We start from the raw sequence: 20,353 nt of genomic DNA, 5'->3' as shown, positions 1-20,353 counted from the left end.
AAATATTTGGATCTGGAGAGCACGCCTAGCACATTCAATACATACTTCTGCTCTCTCCACATTAGTCAGTGACCCAAAACAGATCAGACCAGAGCCAAGAAAAACACCGGGCACTTTGATGATGGCACAGCACGCTTTGAGCCCCTTCCCCAGCAGCTGACTGCATCTGTGCTGCTCCCAGAGGGTGCTGGGGCCACGGTTTGGTCCTCATCTTGCAATGCCAGACAACTTGCCTGAGCATTTCACTCTCACCAGTTCTACTCACCTCACAGCAGGACAAGCTTCCAGTGGCTTCACTACATTTTTATTTTATTTATTTAAGTATTTAATGTCATGGTAGCCTCAGGGTCTCAGTGAACTCAGGGTTACACCACGCAAACACAAGCAAGAGTTATAGTCATGCAGTAACTTGGAGACACATATGAGGAAAGCTTCCCTGGCATCCTGAAAGCCCGAATAATGCCAGAGACCTAAATACAGCTCTGGCAGGAGGGTGGGGACAGCAGGAGGACTGCTGGCAGTTCAGGGGCAGAACTGAGGACTACAACAAGGAATGCCTTCTGCCAATAAACAGCCGATACCAATCCTGACACAGAGGGGGCTGTGAAAATGTTCATAAGCCCAGGAGCAACAGCACTGATTCATGATCTTTGCTGTATCTGCATTCAGAAGGAAACAGGTTTATAGATAAAGGGTTAAAAAAAAAGAACAAAACAGCAGGGCATGGACATGAAAGAGTGGGAACCAAAACCTGGAGTGGGACAACACAGCCCAACCACACAGGACATGTAGCAATTTCCCATGGAAACTCCGTGGACACTTTAAGGGAGGGAGGGCTGTCTTGATGGAAACGTGCTCTCCCCATCTGTTTTTTTTTGCTAACCTATCATCTCCTATTAATATTTCCCTGGTAGCATACTTTAGTCCACCGAAACTCCCACCTTTACTATGCCTGTAACGATAGAGTGCTCCCTCTCCATCACACTCCACAAGTTACAGCAGTCTAAGATCAGATGCTGCCCAGTGTACAGCAAAGCATCATTTTTTTGCAGTCTTTGCATTAACGAGTTGCTATCCCTAGAAACATGCAAATATTAGGAGATAGGAACAGAACAGTGCCTTTTCCAATTACCAGCATGAACTAACAAGATTCCATTTGACAAAAGCTGTAAGGAAGCCATATGTTATTAGAAGTATTTTCCATGGTAGATTAATAGAAACAATGAGGATTTGATTTGCTGTGTTCAACAGAAAAAATATCTCCTTAAGAAGAGGAGCAATTCTGTCCAAGGTGTTTATGAAACCATTAACTTACCTGTAAGTCTGCCTGGATTTGTATTCATTAAAACTGTTCAGTCCAGATCAGGATTTTGTGAGAGACTTTGACTTGATTTCCTAGAAGCCTTCTGTGGTGCCCGATGACCCTTTGTAAAGGGCACAAGACAGCAAAGCTCTGACTTAGCATAAGATGTCATTCTGCATCTGAGTGACAGAAAGGGACACTCGCTATTCACAGGCTTATCTGTTGTCAGAGAAGGAACGTGACGGGAAATATGCTAAATGGTTAAGAGATGGCTGCTGGCAAATCTGAAGTTGGCCTTGGTAATATACAATAATAAAGATATTCCTACTGGCTCCACAAGATCAGTGCCAAGCCAGACATCAGTCAATATTTTCAATAATCATGTGGAAATTAATAAAAAATGTAGAAAAGTCACTGCCAACTACATTTACAGGTGACACAAACCTTTGCAGGATGGTAAAAATGATGAGGATGAGTCTGCCTGCCACTTCAGAGACACTGACCAACTGAAATTGATTTGGGGAGGGAAGAAAAGAACTCAAAACTGTGTTTTACTTTCAGCAAGTCAGTGACACCAAACTGCAACTGCAACTACACAGGCTTCAACCCATAAAGCTCCTGTACAGTGAAGGATTTAGGAAGTTGCAGTGAAGTAAGAACTGGAGATGAGAACCGGAATTGAGTTTAAGGACAATGCGATTCGCCACTGCGTTAGAGCAAGGAGGGATCAGTTTTCCCTCTGAAATACAGCACTGCCAAAGAAAGGTGCTCAAGAACAAAGGGAGGACAGCAGCAGCAACAAAGCACTAACAGCAAAGAAGTGTGGCTTGCCTTGTAGTTGAGACTCTTGCATATACAACTCCAGCATCCCAATCTTTCCTTTCAAATAGGAGAGGGGACAAGAAAAGGATTTCTTTTCCTGCCCCCAAGCATTTTCAAGGCTGTAGGAAACACCCAACTATGAGAGATTTAAGAACTTTATGTGTAAGTTTCTCTAAAAAGAGGATGACCTAACTTGTTTGCAACAACCAATAGGTCCAAGAGCACAATTTAAAGCCTGTTTCAATTAATGGAGAAAGAGGCACCAACAACTAGCTAGAGCTAGAGACAGATAAAACCAGAATTAAAAACATAGAAAATACAAGTCAGGTATGGTTTCTGTAAACTGTGATGGTGGTTGGCATGGAAACTACCAACTAAACTAGATCTACCACTTGTCTTCAACTCAAGGCTGGAGGCTTGGCTAAAGTGCATCTTCTCACCAAGAGTTAAGGGCTTAATGTACATTGCATCTGGTTAGTGCTGTAACAGAGGTCATTGCAAGTCAGATGTGACCACCCCTGCTGGCCTTCAACATCAAAAACTTCAAAGAAGTCATTAAAATAAAACAAGGCATTCTCAACCTGACTATGGGAAAGGGTTTGGTGGTGGAAGGTGCTGCTTTTGTGCTGCAGACTTCAGTTTAGAGGACAATCAGTCCTTTATTACCAATGCCTACAAGGACATAAATATATTTTTATATTCTACTTTACACCATAAAAAATTCACCTAAAATAGATTTTAAAATAAAAATCTGTACTCCAGCACGCCTCTCCCTTCTGTGTAAGTCAGCATCTATTATTATTGTGTGATAATAAAGATTTTTTACTTGGTGACTTGACACAACGTAAGCCCAATAAACAAGGTTTTCATATTAATCACAGAAGAGAACCGGTTCTGTTCTGTTCCCAACTGTAATGGGAGAGGGTACCTTGTATTAGTTTAAGCACAACATAACACTGCAAGTACCCAGTGGCCCTAATTTGCAAATGTTTCTGTGATGTACCCTAATGCTCCCCTTTTAAGTGCTTAACTTAAAACAGCTTTGGTTTAAAGCTTACAGGTACTCGGTAGCTGTGCTTCTCTTTTCCCAAGTATCCTAACCTGGGTATCTGAAAACAGAGCATCCTATTTAGGGGGTCACTTCAACATTTCTGCCTGTGGATGTTTCAGTAACTCCAGTGGCTCTACAGTACCTGACGCTCGTCTGCAGCCAAAAGGGAAGTTGCACAGGATTTCATGTGTTATGATGTCTCAGGATTTCATGTGTTATTTCATGTGTTATCTATTTAACTGCTGTTATATTCATCAGCTCATAGAAATTAAGATGCAAAAATTAGTGAACATTTCACTTGGTTGACTACAAGCCTGCCTTGCAATCTTTACCCAAATAATGTGCTTTCTGCCATCCGTATTACAGTAAACACAGCTAAAGAGGACTGGAAACTGGGAGGGAGGGGGGAGCCCCCGTATTTCCTATTCTCTGGAGTCAGTCAAATGTTTCCACTGTTGTGCATAAAAACTGAAACCAAAAACCATCAATGTAGCTACTTGCTGAGGAAAAATGTAGTGATTTTTCAAACTGATCAATCCAGAAACCTATTGCTCTGGCATCTACTGGTTGGGAATAGTTATCAGAAATAGGCAGGTAGACAATTGCCAGTAAAAAACTTTACAACTGGTGTGGGTTTTGTGCATCCAGTCAGAACTGACTAATAAGTTTCCTGCTCTGAAACTTTCCATTATGGAAAAGCTATCAATCTATGTTAAAAGGCTGCTCCCTCGAGCACTTTAACGGGAAAAATAATAATAATAATCAATTGACTTTTTGGGGGGCTCCTGTCTCCAGTTCCTAGGAAAAGGATGATCTTGCATTTCCTTTAAGAATTCAGTGCCAATCCCTAATTCTGAACAACGAGGTTGTGGGATTTAAACTATAATTTAGGAAGAAGAAAGAAAAGCTAAACAAAACATTGCAGACTGATAATTTCCATGGGCTGTATAGTCAAATCTGATATCAACATTCCCGTGGGGCCTCGGAGGACATACAGACATGCCTGCTTACATCTGCCCTGGAAAGACAGCACTGAACTGTGGGAATTACAACTTTTTATTCTATACAACCTCTCCTCAAATGCTAGAAGATACACTTAAGATATGTATCTGCCTCTGGTTTCTGGCAAGCATCTTTGTCTCTCTTTAAGAGAGGTCAACATCCCCCACAGGGAAGCGAAAGTCAAACTTGGTGGCCACCTCTGAAAGGAGTCCTGGTACTGGCTGAAAAGCTATCCTGAAATAGCATGAAAATAAAAAGGGACAGCATGGCACGTCATTCATTTAAGTCACTTCTTATTTTCCTAGTAACTAAGTACAGAAGAAACTGAGGCCTAGTGCTCAAGGCCAGGCTGGATGGGGCTTGGAGCAGCCTGGCCTGGTGGGAGGTGTCCCTGCCCATGGCAGGGGGTTGGAACCAGATGGTCTTTAAGGTCCCTTCCAGCCCAAACCATTCTGTGATTCTATGAAAGACTAATACATTGGCTCAGAAAACTGCTGTTCAAAAAAAATAACCAGCTTCTACACAGATTTGTGGTATAATGTGGGGCAAGCTCTTAATGTCCACATTTGCCAGCTCTACAGAAACTTATCTATTAATATAATAGCTCATATAAAGCTCCACCAGCAGAAAGGTCAATTACTTCGTTGCAAAAAGATTTCCATGACTAACAGAAGGTCAAGGAAAAAACATCCACACCTGCCTGCCAGTGAGTGTACATCGTTCTACCGCACACGACCTCTCCTTCCCAGACTCGTTTCCTCACCCGCCTCATGAATCAGGTCAGCTTTAACCATGCTCACGGGGATCAGCATCCCCAGAAGCCGTGATCTCAGGTATGCGGAGGTGTTTCTGATGTTCATCCTGCATTCTCACTTCCCCTTATGATCAAGCCTGCTACTTCTGTTGCTGAAATGCCTCCTGGACTGGCCTTGACACTTGAGATCACCTCTCTCCTGAGCTAGCCTTGAGGCTGTGCGGCACTCAGAACTCAGCCCTCAGCATCTGCTCAGTTCAATACTGTGACTCCAAAACTATACAATAAAAAGTGCACCTGAGCTAAGAATAGCATCTCAAGGATTTTTTCCCAATATCACCCGTTCTGCAAGCTTCCTGTCTACTGGCTGTCACCCACCTCTGTTTGCATCCTCAGGCAGGCCAGAAATCTGGTACATCCCAGAGCAGCAGAAAATCCTGGGGATAAATTAAGTGCGTGTGTGAGGGGGAGGTATTTAATTATGTGTTGCCTGGCTTCCTGGCTGTACAGAAGCTTATCCAAGAAGGTTGCAATGAAGGATAAACACAGCACTGCTACAAACAAACCCAGAGAAATATGGTTAAGATAACTGTAATTAGCTAACATGCCAAGTGATGCACATTTTCCTTCTGGGTAGCTGGGCACACTGGAAATCTGCATCTCCAAACCCACCTTTGATATATACTCAAGTAAGTTATACAAAAATTAAGATGTATGTCACATTTCTTTGCTACAAGCTCCCTGAAAAACCTGAAACATAAGATAGAAACTTAATACTGAAAATGTTCTAACGTTAACGCTATACCCAAACCTGCTTCCAGATGCTCTCAGAATCTAAGGACGTGAATATCTAAGCTAAATGCACACACTTGTGGTTACACTGACAGGTGCATAACGTGTGTGCAGTGTGTTTAGTCACACAGTCTCCAACTATTGCCTCCAGGAACACCACGCACATGCTGCACCCTTGAAGAACGTGCCAGGAGCACACAGCATGCACGTAGCACAAAGGCTATGCCAAATTCTGCAGGCATGAGGACAATCCCCTCCCTGATCCACAAAGCCACCTGTCGTCAGGTCCATGAGGAAACTGATACATCCTACATTCAAGAAGATGAAAAAAATATAAAAGGGCTACTTCCACTCATTTGCATTAACATCAAAGTAGTGCTCATTTCCAAAAAGAGAGAACTGGATTGTAAATTAATTTAAACCTCCACAAGTACATGATCCCATTCTTCCCTTGTCTCTGAAGAAATCAGAATTCAGTTCTCAACTGACAGAGAATGAAATTCTGAATTTCAGCCACTAACCTCATAAAAATACATTTGGGATTGCTCAGTAATAATAATTAAAAAAATTCCATTGACTTGTGGCTGTCATGAAAAAATCTCCTTAGGTGACTTCCTAAAACAGCAGCAAGGTAAACTAGCAAAGAGAAACGTGGTTTTAGTGGCAGATGAGAGACCATCACTTCTGGGACATGAGAAGCTGAATGGATCCCAAAGGTGGATTTTGTTTCCAGGTGTGAGGACTACTGACTCAGAAGACTGTAGTCCTCACAGGTTAGATTTCTGCAAAGAGCAGAGCAGCAATTTCTATAGAATGAAGTGGATTTTTTTGTCCCTCCCTCCCCTGCCAGCAAGAATTCTTCATAAATAGCATAAAGGCTATGCAGAATTACTTAAATTCAGAAGTGCAAATCTAAGGCCACATATAACTTTTCAGAAAACTGGGGTGAGGAGTTTAAAGGAAAATCAGCAACTTGAATGCCAAATGCAGCTTTGAAAACTCCGAAATACAAATACTTTAAGGATACTCTACCACTTTATGCCTCCCTGGCACAATTTTTAGGCTTTGTTCTCTCTCAAAAAAAGCTTAAAACACAAAACCCAACCTGCTTTAAGTACTTCACCAAGTAAAGAAACAGACCTGTCTGAAAAAGCAAAACCAAAGACACTCATTACCTATCAATGCATGAGGCAAAACATGTTACGGGGAAAAAAAGAAGTCCCTGCATTTCTGGTTCTCTCATTTACAGAAATTACCTATAATAAACAAAGAGCTTTAAAAATCATTTTGCAGGAAGCTTGCTTGACAGCATCGCTTTCAATAAACAGTATAGCCCCTGGATAATAAAAAATCACTGTAAAGTATGTTTAGGGCCTTGACCCATGCCTTTGTGGAACTGCAATGTTTTCAGTAGTACTCTGCCTCGACACAGACATTTATATGCAGATACAGCTCAGTGTGGCATCATGGCTGACACACATTTCATGGAAAGCGAAAACGCAAGCATGCTTTTTTGCCAGGGAAGAAGAAAAACTCCAGGATCATGAAACAGCAACACACCTACAAACCACCGACAAAATGCACCAGACTATCGCACAATTAAACATCCCTTCTATCAAATTTTCTTTTTCTAAAATGACGCTCAGCTTGTTGACATGATCTGCTAATGAAAACTAGACAGAGATTGTGTTAATATCAGAGAGCTGGTTTAAGGATTCAGGTTAATGCAACAGCTACAGATGATAACAATTAACTATAAGTTTCTGGTCCTGAGACACCAAAGCAAGGAGTTCATCTGCAACAAGCAGACAAAAAATCAAAACTGAAGCTGTGGATAAATGAATCTAATTACAAGCAAACAGTGAAACCTGAAACTTCGAGTTTCTTCTCTGAAGTATCACTACATAAAACTCTGCTGTATCAACTGCTTCTAGTTTCTGTAATGTCTACTGAATTTTTAAAATAGTTTTCTCCTCTTCTCCCAAATCCCTTTCAGAAACCACTTCCCACAGTTCGACTTTCATAATTCAGCTCCACTCAGAAGCCATCTGCTCCTTTCCTCACACACACGCTACGCACACTCCAAGACAAACACAATACAGAATCAAACTGTGTGATCTCACTTTTTTTTGTTACGACTGCTCGAGTGAGAGCAGCTCCCTCCCACTTCCCGCTTCCTCTCTTCCTTCTCTGCTGTCAAGTTTTCTGGGAAGCCGCGTGCTCCTGCATTGGGCTCCTGAGGGCAGGCCTGCAAAGACAAGCTGCTCATCCTGCACTCAGCACAACGAGAGCAGAGGGCACTTACAGGGATTTCAGAAGGTCACAGTCAACCGACTGCAAAGTGTCTCTCTTGCAACACAGCCATCTCAGAGGACAATTACTTCTGGCTCCTCAGCTTTTATCTGTAAACCTGACGCCCTTTCCTAGGCTTCAGTCAGCAGCGCCAGCCCTCCTTCACAGATGGCAGGAAGGATAGCGTCAGCACCAAAGGGACTTGCCCAGTTCCACCTAGCAGGGTGGGAAGAGACTAATTAAATCCCAAATTCCAGAACAGTGGTTTAATCCAGGCCTGGCTGCACTCAGTGCACTTCCTGCCAGCTTTCCAGGTACCATGCTGAAGGGGGAGGTCAGCAGTGCTCCTGCCAGCAACACAGGGGTGAGAAGGAAGCCCTGAAGCTGGCAAAGGATAGGAACAGTGGCAAGCGCCCATGGGGAGAAGGAAGGCAGGCGAGGGCAGAAGCACCACCTCCAGACACCAAGATGCTTGTAGCAGTAAAGAAATACCCTACGGCCCAATGTCTTCAGGTTTAATGCAAAAACGGGTTTGATGCAAGCAATGGCTCAGCTGTCGTGATGAGCACAAGGACTCTCCTAACGGCTGAAGAGAGATCTCAGGCAGTGGGGTGTTGAAGTATTTACCAGTGCTCCCATGGAGAAAAGAGACGTGTTTGGTGTCAAGCAGTCTCTCAAACAATTTTTCTACAGTGCTCCTCAGTAGAGTGTTTACCTGCTGAGTGGGAGTACATTCAGCACGTGCTTCTATGCAAACAGGTACTAAGATGTCAGAAGAAGTCAGTCTGTGTTAGCACAGAAATCAGCCATGGAAATCCCACTCTTGGCACAACAGCATCACTGCAGGGGTACAATTCAGACGGCTGCCTGAACAACTGCCTCCGTCATCTGATGTGCTCTCAAAGCACGAGATCTGGAAAGTGTTCCTACCTGCTCACAGACTGCAGGAAAAAAAAAGTATTTTCACTGCAGCTCCTCAGGTATGCTTCCATCACAGGTTGACTGTTATGCCAGCTAAAATGTGTTTAACTGCAACTTTTTAAAAAGGAAGTGTGATAGGAAGTGTGATATTAGCTTTTTCCAAGAAAAGCTTTATGATCCACTGAAAAACATGCTAAGTAAGAGCCAAGGCTTGTATTGCCAGGAAAGGATTTTGCAATTCCCTCTTTGAGGCTAAGTTTATAAGCCTGTCTACAGCAAGAGAGACGTTTTGCTTCCCACAGAAGAGTTAAAAGATACTTGAACAAAAAAATCTTCTGTAGTTAACTGGTTTCTACACAAAGTGAATTTAATAAAAGAAAAATGCCAGAGACAATGTTAATATAGTACACAGCTATACATAAACACACAGATCTCGGTATAAGAATAATGAGGGGGGAAATTCTCAAAGGATTCACAGCCTGGCTGATTAATAACTGGTTTGATTCAATGGAGAAGCAAAACTAAACACACACTGCCTTACAAATGGAGAAGTATTTGAATTAAGTTCAAGCAGTCAGAGCCCACATACACAAAGTCCAAAGAGTGCCTCTGTATCTTGAGAACAATGTAAGAGCTCACAAAGCATCACACTAGACTCAACAACACAAAGCATTCACCTTTTATTACACTACTGATCTACAACTAAAAATTCTTGCAAATGCATCTATTGCCTTTTTTTTTTTTTTTTTTTAAAGTCCTTCTTTTCCAGTAAGACATGGCTTATGTGAGTTATTAGGCTATAGTGCTTTTCCTGTTATAGGATGCAAGAGATCATTAAGAAGACAGAACAAATTTAGCAAGACACAGCACAATGCACTTCTTTCATTATAATTTCAGCCAGACAAATTGGGTAGTCATAGTACCTGCGAGACAGCAGCTTTGAGAAGCACCTGGAGATATTTGAGATTGTCAGAAAATCTCTGCTGAGCACATAGCAGCCAATAATTATTTCACAGCACTCAAAGACAAGAAGGTAGCTCCTCTAAGAACAGAGGACAGAAGGGAGTTTCAGTCATTCAACTGGAATTAGTAAGTTTAAATTTGACTAGAATATTTATCCGCTTTTGTGCTCTATCTTTGCTACATGACCTTTGAGAGCAATTCAGTATTGCTTCACAAGTCCAGGCCATTGTGCACCCAAAGTGATTTGCACCAACATCTTCCACTTGGACACTGACCCAGTCCACCCCAATCTGCTTATGAGATCTGTGGAGATCACAGCACACAAGGTCACTGTTGTGAAGTTACTCACACATTTTTAGAAGAGCCATATAAAAGCTATTGCTCAAGGAGCTTCATTCACCACAGTAACTTTTACCAACAACTTGTGTTGTACAAAACTCTCAAACAGGCAATGCTCCATCACAAGACAATACAAGAGCAACACCTTAATCACATGCCAGCATCAGTGCCTCGTTTTCATTCCAAATGCTGAGGGCTGCTGGCTTTGGGTTAGGCAAATCGATGCCAGCACAATACTCACCAAATGGGCAGGGTCTGTTGCACCTCACAAACAATAGAGCAACTCTCCCTTAAATCAGGTAGGTATGAAGCTATTCCCAGTGAAGGATAAGTAAGAAGCTAATGGTTGTTATTAATAGCTCTTAAAGCAAACAGTTCATCTGAGTTAAATGCAAGAATAATAATCCCCTAATGACCTTCTTCATTTTTACTACAAAAATGGACGAAGTTTCATCCAAGATTGTTGTTAACCACAGTTTTCAACTATTCTAAACCTTGAAAATTACTCTAATTGGAATAAGATTCTACGAGGCTCCACTATTAATAAATATCCCTGACTTCTGAGGTCTTAACGCAGAAATAGTAGGCAGGTGCTTTGCATTTTACCACATCTTCAAATACAATAGGATTTTTGCCACAGACTTTCACAGGTATTGAACATATAGGAGACATGCCCAGCGACTGCAGATTATCCAGTTTAAAAACTGTTGTGTAATAACGGTGGTGAGGATTTCTTGGTTTTCTTCACTGTTAGTCCCAAATCATTAGTCCAGAAAACTTGTCCTCGTAGCAAGGAAAACTATTACTAAAACCAGTCAAGCCTTAACCTGAAATATCAAAGCTATATCTTGACCAGAAGCAAGAGAGAGAGAAGAAACACTAAAAGATCTGAACTATTCAGCTTGAGAAAGTTTCCTCTGCACTTCTGTTACAAATGTAATATGGAAAATTAAACATCCATATTCACAAAAAATAGAAGAATAGGATATAAAGCATCTTCCTTCTGGAAGTCTAACACTCTAACACTAAGTCTAACACTGATTTTTCTAATACCGGCAAATTTTCCTCTCTAGACACATTGGTGCTTCATTTTCTGCTGTTGTACTTCTTCAGCCTTTTTTCTGACAGGCTCACTACAATGCAGGTACAGACAAGCTAATGGTCTGGTTTGATATATCAAGTTCCCTAAGGAAAAGTAAACCAAAACAAGAATAAAAGCAAGAAAAACTTTGATCTGCTACCTGACATTATACCTTTATACACTTCGGTTTTAGCCAGAGCTTGGTAATAGACAAGGCAGATATGTACAGAGTCTGCTCAGACTACAGAGCACATTACCTGGAAATGCACTTGGTATAAGAACCTGGTATAATAAAGCAAACCTCCATATTATCTGCGAAAAAGTAATATTGGTTTTGATTGTGATTTGAGGTTTGTTTGATTTTGCTCAGATTGGCAAGTGGCTTTGTACAACTCACAACTTATTAAGACCACAGTGTACACAATGTGTACACAATGGTTTGAGGTGCTCACTGCTATTCCTACATCGAGAGGTATTTCTATTACATAGAAAAGGTAAGGTAAGAAAGTTATGGTACTGGAAAACAAACTGTTAAATGTTTTACTCAGTCCCCAAAAAAACATGATATATTTTCATAGAAATTCAAGTGAAAACTGTGTCTAGGCCAGCCACAACATGGAGAAATAGTTGTAAGTTGTGTTACATAATAAAAAGTTGCAAAACTGAAGTCGGAGAGTATTGATGTTACACTGCATTTGCACTAAACTTACAAAACTGAAGTGAAAATGCCTTCTTTCTCAGTTTTACCTAGTGTCTTTTCTCTTGCATCAACTCTCTGCACCAACTGCAGATGTTATCCAGGGCACAAAAAATCATCTACAACTGCTCAGTACAGGATCATGCTCTTTATCTTGCAGTGGTTTCTTCCTCAAACGCAGGCATTTTGAAGTGCTTTTTAAAAAATATGTCAGCAATGATCTACAATTTCTTTTTCTTGCACCCTATCTCCCCTTTACCTTAAATATAAGCAAAACTCACAGTCATGGCCAGCAGGTCCTGATAGCATCCAAGAGTTGACAGCGACTCTGCCTAGCAAGTGGCCTTGGATGTGCTAACTGATGCAATATCAAAATTTAACTGGATTGGTCAAAGTCAACACATTAACAACCTGACTGCCCTCCAGCTCATTCATTAGATCCAATGTTAAAGGTTAACACCAGAAGCAAGGCAGTTTTGCAGGAGAGAGGAAGAATGGAGAGGGGACATAGCATGTTGCCTGCAGTGCCTGTTGTGTGCCGAGGGCGGCGGGCTGCTCACCCTCAGCTCCTGCAGTGGGTCTGGCAGAAGAATGGACACTTGGGGGATGAACGAATACGCTGATGGAGACAGGAAGGACAAGATTTGGGAAACACAAAATGTTTCCAGGTTAGTCTCATTTATTGCTTGTATAGTCTCAATCCCTATTATCGTCTCCACAATATTTCACATATTTAAAGCAGCAGCTTTTTCCAGTCCTGACTGTAATACTCTGTTCTGTTTTAGATGTCACAGGTGAAAGTACAATGGTGGCCTGGTGAGGAAAACAACAATCAACCCTTCAATGAGTTACCTCCAAGAAAACATATGGAAGGTTTATTAACACTGAGGTTGCTGTGTCAGAAACGAACGGGTTTAGAAAGAGACTTGGGACTCTCACTTCTGGGCTCGGGGCATGGTGAAATAGTCAACACGAGTTGTTCTCATCCGATTGGCCTCTCAGTTCGCATGACCCTGCTGGAGGGAAGCCAGTTCACAGAACTGCTGTGTATTTGCAGAGGGCCTGTTTCACGCTCTCTCAGCACGCAGCGTTTCCATATGGGAGGGAACAAAAACGAACAAACAAAAAAAACCCTCTTACCCAGAGAGCTTCCCAGCACAGTCACAGACTGCCACTAGTGCTCTAAGTTGAAAGTGAGAGATCCAGCAGACACCTGAGAAAAGATGCCTCACTGAGTTAAAGCACCTCTGCTGTGAAGACAACTTCTTCAAAAGCAGCACTGCACCAGCCTACCTGGATTCAGGTGTCCAGGTAATTAATTACTCGTCTAAGAATCTGAAGGGCTAGAATCCATTTTAAGTTGTTACTAAAATGACAACTCCAAAAAACAACCATGCAATAATTTATTTTTTTACTGACCCACCACAGACTTTGGTAGGTGAAATTTGGACAATTGACAAGTGAAGGTGGTAGTCAGAATAGATGACCTTAACACATCAGAAAGCAACTTTTTAAAAAATTCTATCTGAAGTTAGTCTTAATTAATCCCTTTCTGTAACGTGACTTTCCAGTCCCTTATACTTCAGCTATGCCAAATCTGTACGAGTGTTGGTCTAGGTCTCCTCAGAATCTGACCACTGCTGAAACGTGTTCCTACACCACAGAACAAGTCCAGTCCCTGCAGTTCTTCCATAACATGAATATTCTCTTGGCCTGTTTTTATGCTAGAATAGAGCTATAAAAACATAAAAAAGTTTATATGGAACTGACAGATAATGTAAAATTCAATGTATCTTCAGTGTAAACTAAAGCATGATGCACACCAAGATCTTTGGGCTTGACCAAAGACACAGCCCAGGGGTAAAATAAGGTTAACACAGAAAGATCAGACACAATATGCCATCATTATTTTTTTAAGTAGCCTATTAATTAAATTCCAGTAGACTTCAGATATTCTTGCATTCAGTTTCTCTCTAGCACCACAAGACCTCAAAATGATTTCACTCACATATGCTCCCAAGTTAAGAATACAAATCATATCTTCAGGAAACAGCACAGCAAATATACATAGAGGTGTATATTTCCTTCCTTGTAATAGTCTAGTCAATACAAACCACGACATGCCTACTACATGCTGCAAAGAAAAACAGAATGCATGGCTGCATGTAGGGGCTCATACCCCATACTATTTTTCTCTTTGAAAGGTAAAATACACCTGTTACAGCTTTCATGACAACCTTACTAGACCTGTTATACAGAATTCCTGTGTGCCTGAACTGTTATGCAAAACCAAAAGTCAGTTTCTGTTTTGCTGAAGTTATTCAGCAACGAGTTCTAGTTTTTTGCAGCCAGCTGCTTTGAAATGGCAAATATTAGAATGAAGAGATAATTAGGTAACATTCGTTTTCACTAAGAACAGTAACCATGCAAGGAGTTGGATCTTTGGATCAGAATCAGGTCTGATTTCCTAACTCCTAGCATTTTATGTTCAGATGTATACAACTTTTACAGGAAGTCATCTGACATTACCTGTTCTTCTTTTTCTTTGGTCTTGCTCCTGGAGACTCTGGAAGAGGTAACATCCTGAGCTGGAATGACAGAGATTTGATGCAGTGGCATGTTCATCACACCGCCTTGTTTGGTCCAATCATTTACAGGAAGGAGGCTTGAAGTCAGCACTCATTCAGTGCCATTGTCAGGCATGGCACCTAAAACAACAACCAAAAAACATGATGTTAAAGTAGCTTGAAATGCAATTATTTCTAAACCAAAGCTAACCCATCAATTAAACCAGGGTGCACCTCTTTCCCTCTGGTTTCTGAACAGGAAATAGTTTGGTGCACTGGCTGGGTGAGAAAAGACACAGGACTTTTCAGGAGCCAGTACCTGACAGGTCAGAGCACGGTTTATGCAAATAAATAAGTAAGTTATCAACAGTTCTGGAAGCGGTCCTAGAGCAGGACAGAGGGCAAGGCTCAAGCTTGAGCATGCGTAGATAGAGAGGAGGAGAACGAGCAACTCTCCCTGCTGAGCAGCCGGAGCATGCTACCTGGAGGTACAGAAAGCAAAGCTGGCGTGGGCAGTTTCTTGGGCTGCCAGCTTCACCACACCAGATCAAAGTCCCTCAGAAACAGTCCTGAATGAGGCTGAGTGCCATGGTTTTATTTAAAAACACTCTGGTCTGCATTTGGCTCCTGACATTCATTCAAATATGTACCAACAACAGGAAGACACATTATGTGAGCTTGTGCTTTCTTAGGGTCATTGGAGAATATTATAATCCAAATCCCTTGCTAGGAATCAGAATCCACTGGATTACACATTTTTCCTTCCCTCACTAATACAACTGTACACAGACGAGCATTACACACAGGAAAGACAGTAATAGACATAAATTAGCCAAATTTGGCAGCTGTAATCTGAAAGGCATGCATAATTAGCCATACCTTTTATTAAATTAGCAAAGTTGCATTAAATAAAAAGCCTTCTGAAACATGTAGGATCATAGGGTGTTTAATTGTAACCTAACCTGTTGCAAATTAGAAACAATCAATTGTGTTTAAGGAAAGGATTAGAGAGGAATTAATGCAGCAGGGACTATATAAGTGGGGCAAAAGGATGATGCATTGTTCTTCTGCTTCCATAACATATCAACTTTTTGTTTGTTCATGAATCTGTCCCAGCAGAAAACAAGGACTAGATAGATAGTCTATATATTACGCTGCTAAACAATTTGGAAGAGGTATAACTCAGCACTTAATGTATACCCTTAGCATATAGTGCACACATTTCTTATTGAATATTTACTTAGCTGTAAGTTTTAAAGATAGGCCAAACTTCCTAGGTTTTTGATTCTGTGAAAGATGCTGGTCTGGTCCAGTCCTAGTACCATTAGGCTCCACAGGAGTCCTGTAGGATCTTTGACTGCTTTTGATTAAATAGGGGGAAAAAAACACAACTACATATCGCAAGACACTTTATGCAGAGAATGATAGTTCAGCATCCTCTTTCCACTGAGGGGGAAAAGAGTAACCAGAGTTCATACAGGACGTCACCAGCAAAAACAAAGGCAATGCCTGCTGCTTCCCAATCACACACTCCATTTGCCCATTAGAGCGCCCAGCCAAATTCCAGAGCATTCCTGACACCTGGTCAGAATTTTTATTACTTTCAATGCCAAGACAGCACATCATAACGCATTCATGGAAGCTTTGAAGGCAACGCCTCCATAACTTCTAGACACCACTGATCTTAACAATAAAACACATCTATATGCATGAATAGGCAACAGCAAGGACACTTCCTTATTGGAGGACAGAGGGAAACATGGGACTTATCAGCACTGCTGTAAATCAGCTCTAGAAAAAAGAGAAAAACCCTGAACCTCACTGGGTCCTCCACAACTGTTTAGTTTCATCCTCTAAAGGAGTCAATCCATAAGTGCCAGGAAGAGAGATAATCATGGGCTGAATCAGGAATAGCAAACTGCAGTAAACAAAGCAGGAATGGAAGGTATTTTCCCAAGAAAACACAAGGAAATGAAATCCAGAGAGCGTCATGCTCCAACAAAAACATGTCAGGTAATGTGTTCTGTACTACTGCCAGCAATGGCTGAACCAAGGGGGAGGAGGGCAAGGAGACAGACCCTGCTCTGTGCCCCCCCCAGAAGGGTTCTGGGCTTGCAGGCAAGGGCATTTTATTACCATAAAGAGAATAAGGAAAATTATTAGAAAACACAGCTAAACCCCTCTGATTATGACAAACACATCAGACCAGTTTTTCTGCAGGTACTTCGAGGATGGCGCATGTTAGAATTCTTTGCCAGAACCCAACCAGCAGATATAATCCAATCAGATATTCAAAGACGATGTGAAACAGCCCTCCTCTGGTAAAGTAGCCTGGCAGACACTCAATAAAGCCTGCCTTTGTTCAAGTGCAGCTTAGAAAAAGCTCTAAACTTACCCCAGATGCCACACAGTAACATCTCCAGCCAGGAAGGTCTCTAACACCACACACACTCAAAGCCTGTTGGTCTCAACCCGAAGCACCTTAGCTCCGTGGTGCTAATTAAAGGATAAAGTTACACGAGTCAAGAGACCATCTGCAGTAACCAAGTGCAAACAGACCAGGTGCCAGAAAAGCAATGCCACTCAAAAAACACAACCAACTGAGGCAAGCTCCGCGGGACCTTTTCCCCTGGCTAAATTAACACCATGGGCTCCCTGACCCAGGGGGGCGAGGAGCTGGGCACCTGGGAACAAGGATTTAAGCTTCAGGCACGTCAAATGGGGGACCTGCCAGAAAGGTTCCCCAAGCAGGCAATGCTAAGGCTAGGGGACTGCTCCTAGTTGCTCCCTTCTATTCACGATTTGCAGCTGTAAGTAGTACTGTGCAGATAGCTGTGTAAGCCCTCCCTCGTACAGCCTGAGCAATCCTTTATTGCTGCAGCACCTCTCCCCAGCTACTGAACAGCTAAGCACATGCACCCAGGGGGTGGCAGATAATGGCTCCACTTCCTCCTCCTTGTGCAGGATCCAGCTCACAAACCCCACACACGAGGGAAGCCCCATGACCACTGGTGTAGGTGTTGTCCTGTTTGTTGCAGAAGCTCTGTCACAGCTCCATCTTGCCTGGAAAGCTGAATTAATCATGGAATGGCAGGAAAGGGAGAGAGAGGGCACATGCACGAGCCAGGTCCCGTAACCAGCGCAGTCATTTGCCTACAAAGGATGAGGGATCGTGTTCTCCTGCCTCCAGGGCTGATAACATATCATTCACTCTACGAAAATACTTAAAGAACACCTCTAAGGAGTTTGGGCATTCAGCAAACAATAATGAGCTAATCCTGTTTTCACAGCTGTAGCCACGAGAGATTTCCTTACTGATGCTGCCAACAGCCTGTAAGCCACAGACTGCTGCTCGTGCCCCAGGCTTCCCACCAACCTGTCCGGGACACATGGGAAGCCCTACTGTCCCCCCATCTACAGCCACACTGGTTCCTGCAAAATGGATTCCAGCAATGCTGCCAACTGCAGACAGCCTTCAGAAACCAGAATCATTTCGGCAGAGAAAATCCTGGCCTCAGAGCCCACAGGAGAGCCCTCAATGGAGCAAAGATTTCACTCAGGTAGCCCAGTTCTGCTCTCTGCAGGGCACGCAGACAATAACTAAAAATGCCAGCAAACACCTGGAACCACTTCAGTTGTAACGCTTGGACCCTCCTTACCTTGCTAGAACCATGGCAAGATCAGTAAGATGCAAAGGGAATGAGACAAAGTCTTTTAAGGTACTCAAGAAGAAGAAAGGAAGGAAAGGCATGCGTGTGAGGAGGGCCTGGTGGCTGGGCACACCCCAGGGCAGTTCAGTCTCCTGATAGCAACAGAACATTACATTCCCTTGGGTCATCAGCATTAAGTACATGAGAGGGGACAACTGACAGCAACAGGTAACTTCACCATGGCAAAAGCAGCTGGGAGACCATTTAAAACCCCACTTCCATTATCCACCCCATCAGGACCTTGCTGACAAGACAAGAACACATTGGCCATGAGGTGAGCCTAATGCTCTGCAAATTGTTGGCCTGCTATGGCCAGAAGTGCCATTGGAAGAACCAAGGCAGAGGAAGATGTTCTGCTGTCCCCCAGCCACCAACAACTGCAGGTTTTCTGTCCATTACATGTTCCGAAATAAAGGCTCAACAGCTCCTTGCCAAAGATTCCCAGCTAGACTGGGGCAAGTGAACACAAATGCTGGTTTCCTGTTTGTGGTTTAGTATCTAGCAGAATCTAAAAATCTGCAGTATGAACAGATGCAGGTTTTATTAGGTCATTTAAACTTCAAAGCCCACCACGTTCCCTTGTTACACAGCCTACGTCGGAGAACTCCAACAGAAACTCTCGAGCCACAGGCCATACCAAAATGAAAGCATCCTGTGGATGTATGTAGGTGTGCGCACGTGCTTTACATTGACCACAGGAGGAGAAAAAGACCCTCACATTTCTGTTGTTTTACTATTTAAAGTATAATAGACGCTCAGCATTACAAAAAAAAAAATACACCTACTTCCTGTGCATGAAAGATAAACCCTGTAATCTGCAGTATAAGCAAGATAATAGTTGCTAGAAGAGGGAACTAGAAGGAATTTCACCTGTGAGTTGTTCCTGGCTGCCTGCTCCAAGGCTTCTGACACTTTTCTTCAATTCCCTTAGCCCCTGTTGACGGTTGTGAGTTGTATCACATAGGTCAGTGGTCTGATAATCTTTGGGAGGATGGGCAAGTTAAAAATAAAGAAACAGACCACTGCTGTCCAGATAATCCAGACACTGCGCAGCACTGTGCAATGCCACGAATACCCTGCCTCAAAGCTGCTGAAGTCCATAGAGTTCAAGGGATGCACTGACTGCAGGGTGGAAAGTGCTGCCCTGAGGCTTGGTGGAACACCGATGTGAACTGTGATCTTCTAAAACTTCCCCTCTACACAGCACGAAAACCAACCAACTCAAACAGGAATGGAAACCCTCTGAAAAACACCCTCTGACTACTGCAAGATGGTATAATGCTTACTTTAAGTGAGACTGGAAATAATCTATTAATGCAGCTTTGGAATCTGTTTTTCTACTGAAGGTCTTGATGAAGTCCCATAAGCATAAAATTTTATTTTTTTCCCCCAGAAGTTAGCAGAAGCACTCATCCAGTGAATTTAGCAAATTCCTGTGTGCATCTTACTTTGCTTACCTACCTTGACATTTGAACTGGATATGGCTTATATCTACCTTCTGTACACTGTATATTCCATATTTACAAATACTTCCAATCCTATTAGCTTCTGTTGGCTCTAGTTTGAAGCTTTTATTTATTTTATTTTGAGCTTGTCAGGACTCCTCCCCTACTAATGTGGCTTACATAATTCTTTTCCAGAGATGACAGATGTGCATTTTCAAAAAGAGGATCCTGCATCTGCGTTTCATTTTGTTTTACTGTAGTTCAATCAGTACTTTGTTAACAGCATCATTTAAGAGATGTCATCATGGTTTATGCACTTCACATGCTTTTGTTAACTTGACAAACAAATCTAATGAAGAGAGCTTAAGCTGAGAGGGAAGAAAAACTGGCACTTCTTCCCTACAGTACCTTTCACATTTTAGGGTTCATTCAATGCTGTACATGAAAAGAGCTGCCAGAGTCGGACCTTGCTCTATGCAGAGGTAATTCTGAATTATTGCTATTTACAGCTATGCCTCTATATACATTATCTTGCATTGTTTACTAACTCAGCTGCAACTTCTCACTTTGTTATCTCAGTTCCTCCTTTCTTCCACCTGCAAGTGTACTAAAAA

At 42.3% G+C, this 20,353-nt stretch overlaps 1 protein-coding gene across 6 annotated transcripts in view; it reads right to left on the bottom strand.

Moving 5' to 3' along the window:
- MARCHF8 (membrane associated ring-CH-type finger 8) overlaps positions 1-20,353 on the bottom strand; it is a 92,315-nt gene that overhangs the window by 55,440 nt on the left and 16,522 nt on the right. For all 6 annotated transcript variants that reach the window (XM_035562407.2, XM_035566404.2, XM_035567186.2 and 3 more), the window contains one exon: positions 14,547-14,725. In XM_035562407.2, the coding sequence (XP_035418300.1) occupies positions 14,547-14,642 (96 nt within the window). In that variant the 5' untranslated portion in view covers positions 14,643-14,725. The remainder of the gene's footprint in view (positions 1-14,546; positions 14,726-20,353) is intronic.

Source organism: Cygnus atratus, chromosome 7 (assembly GCF_013377495.2).
Source record: "Cygnus atratus isolate AKBS03 ecotype Queensland, Australia chromosome 7, CAtr_DNAZoo_HiC_assembly, whole genome shotgun sequence".
NCBI lineage: Eukaryota > Metazoa > Chordata > Aves > Anseriformes > Anatidae > Cygnus > Cygnus atratus.
This window is presented reverse-complemented; position numbering and strand designations above follow the sequence as displayed.